The 10,077-nt window shown below is 31.0% G+C and overlaps 3 protein-coding genes across 3 annotated transcripts; 2 read left to right on the forward strand and 1 right to left on the reverse strand.

The window, feature by feature from the left end:
* The first annotated feature begins 1,786 nt into the window (after window positions 1-1,786).
* LOC123694524 (translocon-associated protein subunit alpha) lies at window positions 1,787-4,841 on the forward strand. Its single transcript, XM_045639984.1, has 5 exons — window positions 1,787-1,986; window positions 2,426-2,614; window positions 3,044-3,321; window positions 3,854-4,094; window positions 4,414-4,841. The coding sequence occupies exons 1-5, from the start codon at window positions 1,926-1,928 to the stop codon at window positions 4,482-4,484; spliced, it is 840 nt and encodes a 279-aa protein (XP_045495940.1). The 5' UTR covers window positions 1,787-1,925; the 3' UTR covers window positions 4,485-4,841.
* Window positions 4,842-5,464: 623 nt separating this feature from the next.
* Window positions 5,465-6,002, forward strand: LOC123694395 (40S ribosomal protein S28). The gene is made up of 2 exons (XM_045639818.1): window positions 5,465-5,750; window positions 5,877-6,002. Exon 1 carries the CDS (start codon window positions 5,549-5,551, stop codon window positions 5,744-5,746), a length of 198 nt encoding a protein of 65 aa, XP_045495774.1. The 5' UTR covers window positions 5,465-5,548; the 3' UTR covers window positions 5,747-5,750; window positions 5,877-6,002.
* Window positions 6,003-7,881: 1,879 nt separating this feature from the next.
* On the reverse strand, window positions 7,882-8,467 carry LOC123694329 (bladder cancer-associated protein). Its single transcript, XM_045639739.1, has one exon. It carries the CDS (start codon window positions 8,278-8,280, stop codon window positions 8,041-8,043), a length of 240 nt encoding a protein of 79 aa, XP_045495695.1. The 5' UTR covers window positions 8,281-8,467; the 3' UTR covers window positions 7,882-8,040.
* Window positions 8,468-10,077: the final 1,610 nt, after the last annotated feature.

Below are 10,077 nucleotides of genomic sequence, written 5' to 3' on the forward strand. Positions count from 1 at the left end.
GTTTGTGAAGTTAGGCCTTGTAGAGTTAGGGCGTGTAGTGTTAGAAGCTTCGCTCTACATGAGATCTGATAACTTTTTGACAGTGCGAGTCATATGGGCTCGTCTTGGCAACATTTTACATGAAAATGTTTTTGGTGGTTTTATTATTCCCGATTCTGTATCACTAGATATGTGTAACAATTATATGCTTGGAGATTATCATAAATATGACATAGATTTTTTTCGTAGTTGGTATTGGTATTTGAGGCGAATGTTAAGTTAAATATTTAATAATTCATTAATAATTAGTAATAGTTTAAAAGTAAAATATTGCTATAGCTTATTCATAAGAAAAAAAAAGGTACAAAAATATTTACCCCAGGTACGTAGAATCACTGTTAAAAATAATGCATATCATATTATATTATTCATGTGAACTGCCCTTTACCAAATTATAATTTAAAATGTATGTAATGTTACAAAATTTTACATAAATTAAAAGTTCATTGTAGGTAATTCTGACTTTTAAATTGGTTCAAATTATAACTTAAAAAGTTAGGTACATACAGTCTACAGAGCGATATAGTATGGGAAGAAAGAAAAAAGTAACTCTCATCAGGTGCAATTATTAGCATTAGACAAAATAGTAATTTATAAATTTTTATCTGTCTGTCTTTTTGTTCCGGCTAATCTCAGAAACGGCTGGACCGATTTGGTCGGAACTTTCACTGTTGGTGTAAGGAGGAACAACTAAACAAGCTATTTTTTATACCGATATCCCCATACAGTGAAGTAATATAGTTACATTTATGTGCCTAGATTAATGTTCTATCCTTGTTCTATCGTTGTCATTTTGTTCTAGCTTTAGAAAGAAAGCTTCAGAAATAATGATGTATAATTTTAGATCTATCGTTTTGCATCAGTAATATAATTAAATCTATTGGCCCTGAATTAGGTATTTAAATCAGTAACGTTTACTAAAATTTTAATTTTTTAAACCAAATTTTCTCTTTATTTCTAGACAAATCACACAGGTTTCATTAAGGGTTTTATTGTTTTCACAATCAACATCGCTGTTTTGGAAAGCAATAGCTGAGACGCAGGATTTAATTTCTTTCTTGGACCTATAACCAAATACTTTATTGTGTAATCGTAAAACTCGTAGAGAAGCCTTATACGATTATTTATTTATCATCGCATTGACAAGGCATGTTTCTAATTTCTGTAGGTATGTGCTTTTTAGGAATCTTGTTTATATGCAATATTAATAAAATAATGCTAAGGGTACAGGTAACTTGTACATTATAGACAGAGCCACAAAAGAAGTCCCGCCAAGGATTAAATTAACCTTGGAGTAGGTAGCTTGGAGTGCCATTAAGGGCACTCCACAGGGGCACTCAATTTTAATAACATTACAATAACCAGTATTGAAAGCTTTTTATAAATTTCCAATTAATATAAAAGTGTTTACTTACAAAGTTAATTTAATAAAAAGTACGGAACTACGTTTCGGCAGGAGATGTTCTCCACATTTTTAAGTTTATCCAAGAATTATGATACCCATTATTATATTTTAGAATTAACGCTTGTAGTATTTATTTATTTATTATGTGTGAATTTATCGTTATTAAATTAAATGTTAACGAAACATCAACGAAACATAATCAAAAACTTCAAAAGTTCAATTTTTCGAATTAAAAACGTACCTAAAGAATTACATGTATATTTTTCCGTCATCGATTTTCTTTAAAACCGATACGATAACAACACTATTGACAAGCATTCCTTCCACGTCAATCGAGTTGGAGAGAAAATTGGCATTCGTGAACATCGAGCTTTTGCGGTGGCGGTCGCATAGATATTATAGTACGTGAAGTGAATGTCTCCTAGCTAGCATCAATTTAGTATATTTCTTTAACCTTAGTTATTTTTAGAAATAAATCAAAATGAAACTCATCTACCTAATGTTATTAGTTTTACCCGCGGCTCTGCTGTGCTTCCAAAACGGTAAGTTCAAAGAATTATGTATTTGTTTTAGAAAGTAGTGTAAGTACGTGGCATAGGGTTATTATTTTAAAAGAAACTCACTATAATTTTGTGTTAAATATCTAAACGTCCATTGTTTCACTAAGATATTTATCTCCATATTGTTAGTTACCGCATAAATACTTTTGCTATTATACCTACAGTTATGAAATTAAACTTGTTCGAATCAAGACGGTATTTAGATCAACATACGACTTTTAAATACATGAAATATAGGCATTTTCTTTTGTTATATAAGTAAGATAGGCAAGACCCCTCAAATGTATTATAGTGAAAACTTTCTCACTTCAGTAACTAACTTTGTTGTCACAATCATACACTCAACATTTTTTTAAATTGAATTTGTTCACAGATGTGAGAATAGATTCTCGTAATTTATAATCTCTTTGTAAATTTTCAGCTAATATCCTAGCAAGAGCAGAGGAAGACGAACTGGATGATGTAGTGGATATTGAAGGTGAAGACAACCAGGTTGTCGGTGATGATGTTATTGGCGATGAAGATGACTCTGTTGTAAAGTCATCACAAGATGTAGACACGACCATATTGTTCACCAAACCCATCACTAACTATGGTGATGTGTCATTTGGTGAGTTTATTTATTATAACATAAAAATATAATTAGAAGCATATAATTGCAAGAGTATTTTATTATGTTACATGTGTTAATAAAAATTTTGAAAGGTGATATTAACTGACCTAGAAACAAAGGAATACTTTCATTTTGAGTTAAATTTTTATTCCTAAAATATGTGCAATTAGCAGTTACTTATTCTGTTATTAAAATCAAAGCGTTAAAGCGTACACCATAATATTGTTGGCCTTTGACATCTCTATTATAAGTATCTCAAGCATGTAGCAAATTATATTTCTATGTATGTACAATAAAGAGCATTTATTGAATCATATTATAAAAAAACACCGGTTTCTTACACTAATTTACAATATAAATCATTAATTTATGCATTATTATAATTTATAACATAACGTTATTATAAAGTAAATGTTTATTTTTTAGATTTACAAGCCGGAAATCCAGTGGAATTCCTCGTTGGTTTCATCAACAAGGGCTCTGAAGACTACTTGGTGGAGACAATGGAAGCTTCCTTCAGATATCCTCTGGATTACACTTACTACATCCAGAACTTCACCGCTCTGCCTTACAACCGCGAGGTCAAACCGAAGCAAGAAGCCACCTTTGCTTATTCGTTCATTCCTAATGAAGCGTTCGCTGGCAGACCTTTTGGATTAAACATTCAGATCAACTACAAGGACGCTAGCGGCAACTCATACCAGGTAATTTTTTTTTATTATAATTTAGATGGTTATACTATTGATAAATTGATCACAATTACTTACAAGGTATCAATCTCATTAGTAAATTTTTCTTAGAATTTTGATATAACATTAGTATTTGTCGTTATATTTATTAATGATGGTCATTTAAGTTATGTACTTAACTAATTATGTACACTAAATCCTTAAAAAATTACAACATGTTAATAGACTGTATTTATTTATTGATTACTTAATAATTACAAACACATGGAATATTATATTCCATAGAAACATAAACTTAAACGCAATCTGCTATATTTATTGAGAACATTATTCATTTCTTAACAAATTTACGAATTATTAAGATGTATAGTACGATTCATACTGAATGGCGGCTCGGAAGTTTGGTGCAGATGCGAGTGCGGGTGCGCGCACAGGTCCCTTAACGTCCTGCTAATACCTAAAATTGTTTTCTGCGCATCGGATCGTACGATGTTCCGAGACGCCAATAAGTTTGATTCGTACTATAATATATCAATTTTTTTTACAGGAAGCAGTCTACAACCAAACAGTCAACATTGTCGAAATCTCTGAAGGTCTAGACGGAGAGACATTCTTCCTATACGTATTCTTGGGTGCAGCCTGCGTACTGATCCTCGTGTTGGGCCAGCAAGCTCTATCATCACTCGCCCGTCGTCGCTCACCGAGATCAGCCCCTAAACCCTTGGAGACTGGTACAGCTAATGATGTAGATTACGACTGGCTGCCGAAGGAAGTCGTTAACCAGTTGAGTAAGTATTTATTGGTGATTTATTAAAAATTATGCATAAATGTGTGTTAAAGTTAAACATAGACACTCTTTAATTAAATCTAAATTACTCCCTATATTGTGTGTGCTGGACGTGATATCTATAATTTAATTGTTTTGAAAAGTGAAAAGCACAACATAGAAAATAAATAAAAAAGAAAAATAAAAAATACAACTTATATATATCATGTGATTGCCAGAATCTAATGTTGTTAAGGCTTTTCTGTGATATGATGGAAAAATTTTTTGTCCAAAAGATAAATATGCATACCTAAAATAGTAAATATATTTCTTTTTTACAGAAAAATCACCCAAGACGCCGAAACAGTCGCCACGCATGAGGAAGGCCAAGAGATCGGCGGGAGATGACTAATTTTAGTTTTTTAAATTAATTTTTAGTTAACATCAAATCAGCCAGGAGTTTACAGTGATCAGTCAATTAAAATAAGAATAAGATTTCAATAATTGTATACTGCAAAAATAATGTTAATTAGTTTAGGAAGCAGTTGATATAGCTTTCTTTTTCACTTTTTATACTTACACCTAATAAAAATTAACTAAGATGTACAATAAATTGTCTTAATTCTTATTTTATTTGATGTAAAGTGATGAGACTGTGTGTTTAGTTTAAGAGTGAGAGTAAATTATGGAACAAAATGAGTGGACATCTTTGCAATAATGTTGCGTTACGAGAAGACATTATTTAAATATTAAAAATGTTACATTTTTACTTCTGGTTTTATTTTATCCACTGTTTTTTATACTTGCACATGCAACCCAAGTCCGGATAAGCTATAGAAGCCCTCCTGGGCTAACAGCGACAAAACCCAAAAAAAAAGTGCAACTGTGTAAAAATTAAATAAATGTTTGAAAAGTGATATGTAATAAGAATTTGCCACTTTTTACTTGTTTTTGTACGTCCTAAATTTTCAATGTTCTAATGAAATGAATGAGCTTCGAAACTACTGGACCAAAGAGTAGTATTATACTCTATTACTCTAAAGTCTCAGTAGTATATTATTAATACTGTACTATTGTACTAGATCGATTGGAACCTTTCCCAGGTCATTTTGAGGGGCTAGTGTTCGTATAATTCTGTGGTATAATAATTATTATACCAAAAAATTAAAAAAAAAATATTAGTCAGATAGGATAGAATACATATCGAATTAGTTTAATTTTATTCTATTTAATTATTAAATAAAATTATTATTTTTTTGCTTCAGTTACTATGAGCCACCTATGTGCTTATTTAAATAATATTAAATTCGATCTTATTTGTAATATAACTAAAAACCGATAAAATAATACCGGTTTTATGTAATGGTAACACTATTTTCGGATCCTTCAAAATTTAATCTGTGACAGATTTCTTTTTCGTACACGCCGTTTGCGTTGCACGTGTATTTAGTGAGTTTCGCTCGATATCTGTTCAAAATGGACAAACCCAACGTTCTTGCTCGCGTCGTCAAGGTTCTGGGCCGTACTGGCTCCCAGGGACAATGTACCCAGGTTAAGGTCGAGTTCATCGGAGAGACCAGCCGTCAAATTATCAGGAACGTAAAGGGGCCCGTGCGTGATGGTGACATCCTAACCCTTCTCGAGTCTGAGCGTGAAGCTAGAAGACTAAGATAAGCAGGTAAATTGATTAGGTACCAACACTGTATGAAAGAATATTCAATCTTGATAACCTATTTTAATATTTATTACAGCATGACAATCTTTTTTGTAATGTTTTTCAACCAATATTAATTCTTTGTTTCAGGTTGCTAGAACCTCCTAGGTTAAGGCTTTCTATGTATCAACTATGTTATCAAAATTGTAAGTGAACATCAAAACCGTCAAAGATGACCATCTTAAATCCAGCTCGTTTAATAAACAGTTAACACCATTTCTTGTTTTATTTTGAATTAATTCCAATTATTAATACTTACAGGCTCAGAATGATGGTATATTTCTTTGTTTATCAGTGGTTTCAGAATATTTTCTAATAAGTGACAGTGTGAAATGAAAATCATTAGCCCAGTTTGTATTTAGCACCAAATACTGCTGTGTTGACTTGCATTAGTGGGAGGATTAATAATGATTTTATTGCATTACAGAACATATTCTTGAAAAAAATGTGTAGTAAAGTAAGTAATTAAAGATATATTGCAGTTGATAAAATAAGGGATTTATTTTTTCTTTGAAGTATTAAATAAGGTTGCAAAGATTCTGAATTGTTCCAGCATACATGCAGAGAAAAACCTACAAGCACTGTTATATAATTTTGCAGCAGCAAACCTTTTTAAATAATAAATAGCAGTAAATTTCTAAATGGACTGCTATGCCATGATCCAGTTTTTTAGTTGATGGTATACAAATTTGTTGAATATTTATACCATAAACAATATTTAAAATAATTGCAGTTTCTTGCATATCTTCAAACTATAATATTCTTTTTTTTACTAGATAGTAGGATACCTAATCAATAATAAAAATGTAAAATCATTGAGATAAATATTTTCTCTCATATAATATACAAGCTGCGCTTCGTGGTTTCACCCGCCTGGCTCTGCTCCTGTTGGTTGTAGCGTAATGATAATTATATAGCCTATAGCCTTCCTCGATAAATGGGCTATCTAACACCAAAATATTTTTTTTTAATCCGACCAGTAGGTAGTTCCCGAGATTAGCGTGTTTAAACAAACAAACTCTTCAGCTTCATATTATTAGTATAGATATACATTACAAAAAGTTCCATAATTTGTATAAATCAAAATCAATTTGTAAATAATAATAAGGATGTCGCTGCTGGGATGTATTTGTATCACAACATTTTACAGTTATGATTGCTTATTTATAAGCAACAAATACAAGTAAAAATTTAAAATTGTTCTCTCCTTCAGCAGCAGTACATAATATGTCCATAATAAAAGGATGCATATTTAATAAACAGGTTAAATACATAATATTATAATTAAACTATTGAGATATATCTTTATTATCGTTGATATCATCAAAATATTTTCTAGAACAAACGAAATACTTGGTTGAATTGCAGTGAGTGTTTACACCAAAATGTTAATAGGCATTTTATCTGATATTAAGCATCAGTTAATGGACTTTTAATTATCTTTGAATCATGAAATGGACAAAAAATAGATCAATAATTACAAAAAAATATATCTAATATATATTATAAAGGCGAAAGTTTGTATGGATGTTTGTTACTCTTTCACGTAAAAACTACTGAACCGATTACAATGAAATTTAGCACACATATAGAGGGTAACTTGGATTAACACATAGCATAGTTTTTATCCCGGAAATCCCACGGGAACGGTAACTATGCGGGTTTTCCTTTGCAAACGCGGGCGGAAATCTAGTCTTAAATAAAAGTACCTTATGTACAAATTCAACTAATTACCAAGGCTTAAGGATTGAGAAAAAGGCATTGTATAGCTTTCAATAAGAAATTTAATTATGCTACTTACATTGAATTATTTATTAAATATAAATGAAATTGATTTACATTGTTAAAAATTGAATTTTAAAATGAAACATTGAATTTTCTATGAATGATACATTAAGTGTCAATGTTTATAACATTTCTATAGGGAAATGAGTTCTAAAGACATTCGATTAATTTAAAATTAATATTTCACTATAAAATACTAACAATAACTGTACAATAATAATCACAATGTTTAATAATCAACACAACAATGTTAAATAAGTACAAATCGGCACATATCCCCAGGGAATTCCAACAATAATTATACACAACATTATGTAAACAAAACACGTTTTATTTACATAATTATACAGTAACTAGGTATTATTATTGGGTAAATATGACGTCAGCAGGATTTGGCCGCGTGTCGTGCCCGAAAGCATCAGGAACACTTGAGTTTGAGCACTTCGCTGATACGATTCTTCGGAATTCGCTAAGTGTCGTATTTTTCCACTTCACACTGACTGCCCCAAAATAAACAATTACCTATGCCGCTATAACATATAAGAACCACTGCGGCCATGAACATTACGCTGCATACAGTGCAAGGCTTCCGCTCAAGGAAAAACCCGATTAGATATAACACCATAAACATTACGTGTGTATTTACTAATGCCGGGTTTACGGGCTTCGGAATCAAGAGCACAGGTATTAGCCATTGTAAGCAATACATTTTGTGTGCTCTGAAGATAAGGGTTACGATTACCTTACACGGATACAAACACAAAAGGGTATCGATGTCACAATCGACATATTCTGTAAATTATATTGCTTATATTACTTATTATAGCAAAAATAATGTCAAGGTATAAAATGCGTAATCCTACAATCGTCACAAATCCTGTATTGACAATATTTAATATTTTTTTATGGATAAATAAATTATGTCAAAATGACAGTGATGGAGGTATGACGGGCAAAAAATGTTGCTAGTAATAATTAAATATTAATAAAATACACAGATAAAATACAATAAAAGCATCTCAGAATAGCATAAAGAATGTACCTATGTAATAAAGTTTCTTTTTTTTTCTAATTCTTATTGAAAATTAGGATTCTTTAATTCTTACGTCGTAATTATCCTTTTCTTATCTAACTGTCCTATTACTTATCGTTATCTAATGTACGTTGAACATTTTCAGAAAAAAATGTATGTGGTTTAATGATTTTAATGATGAATGTTATGTATTTTTATTGTGATTTAAATTTCATCCTCATCCTCCTTCAGTAAAAACGAATAATATCTCCTCCTACGTCGGCTCCGAATACAATTGAATTTTGTTATTAATTTAATATAGCTTTACTGTTACCTACCTCTATATAGATGAGTATTCAGAATGATTTTCTATATTAATTTATGTTAAAAGTGAAGTCAAGAAGTAATTTAAGTTAGTGGGGTAAGGGGCAGATGCATTATGCATACATATGTTTCACTGATCCACTTCCTTTAGGGACAAGTAGGTGATCAGCCTATTGTGTCCTGCCAGACCGAGACATTTTTTTTCTTCGTCTCCACCGGGAATCGAACCCTGGACCCCTCGGTTCTACGCTCACGCGTCAACCACTGTTCCAAGGAGGCTGGAGACGGTCATTAATTTATGTTAAACTAAGATTAAATTATTACTCATAAAATATTTACCAGACCAAATACTACATATTAATACATAATATTATAAACCAAGAAAAATGTTTACAATTATTATGCATCAGATTATGATGGTTTTTTTTTAAATATGTAGATCGAGTGATTCAAGAGGAAGGCTGTAGTTTTTTAGACAAAGCGGACGAAGCTGCGAGCGGAAAGCTAGTAAAACATAATTATTATAAGTTAAATTATCTAATAATGCATAATGCACTAATAAATTAAGGGTTTGAAGTGCTGAGTCAAGTCATAACGAGTTTTAATACTTATCTATTTAAATTCTAGCTATTTAGGTTCCACTTAGGGTATGTAAATGAACTCTGAGCGAAGTATCTTTACGAGGGTTGAGTCGAGTCGAGTGATAATTTTATAGCACAGAGGCGAAAGTTTGGATTAGAGTCATGATTATAATAATTCTATAATTAGCCTTAGACATGGCTAATTATTGAATTAAAACTTAGTAAAAGAAAAGAGAATAACTGATACCGATAGTATTAGGTCTGTCTTCTTCTTCTTCGCGCCTTTTTGTAGGGACAAAATATTTATGTCTGTTTGACTCAAGGTAATTGTTTCTACATCAAAACTATAATGGAAATTTAATTTAGATTTTGACGACGTATTGAAAGTGGAAAATACCTATTGTGAAATATACCTACCTATTACTATTTACTAATTACAATATAATATGTACCTATTAGAATATATTTTTTGTTAATATTTTGAATATTAGAAAAGTCAGATACGAGTATGTAATTATAGCACATAATCCTCAGGTTACAATATTTACCTACAACTAAATATTAATCCAACGATCATATTACCGAAATG

The sequence above is a fragment of the Colias croceus genome, chromosome 9 (assembly GCF_905220415.1).
Source record: "Colias croceus chromosome 9, ilColCroc2.1".
Lineage (NCBI taxonomy): Eukaryota > Metazoa > Arthropoda > Insecta > Lepidoptera > Pieridae > Colias > Colias croceus.

Bases quoted from the DNA above. Each gene is read 5' to 3' on its own strand.
- LOC123694524 (XM_045639984.1), top strand. From the start codon at position 1,926: ATGAAACTCATCTACCTAATGTTATTAGTTTTACCCGCGGCTCTGCTG. The intron at 3,322-3,853 runs GTAATTTTTTTT...TTTTTTTTACAG, and splicing joins CTAGCGGCAACTCATACCAG to GAAGCAGTCTACAACCAAAC. The intron at 4,095-4,413 runs GTAAGTATTTAT...TCTTTTTTACAG, and splicing joins GGAAGTCGTTAACCAGTTGA to AAAAATCACCCAAGACGCCG.
- LOC123694395 (XM_045639818.1), top strand. From the start codon at position 5,549: ATGGACAAACCCAACGTTCTTGCTCGCGTCGTCAAGGTTCTGGGCCGT.
- LOC123694329 (XM_045639739.1), bottom strand. From the start codon at position 8,280: ATGTATTGCTTACAATGGCTAATACCTGTGCTCTTGATTCCGAAGCCC.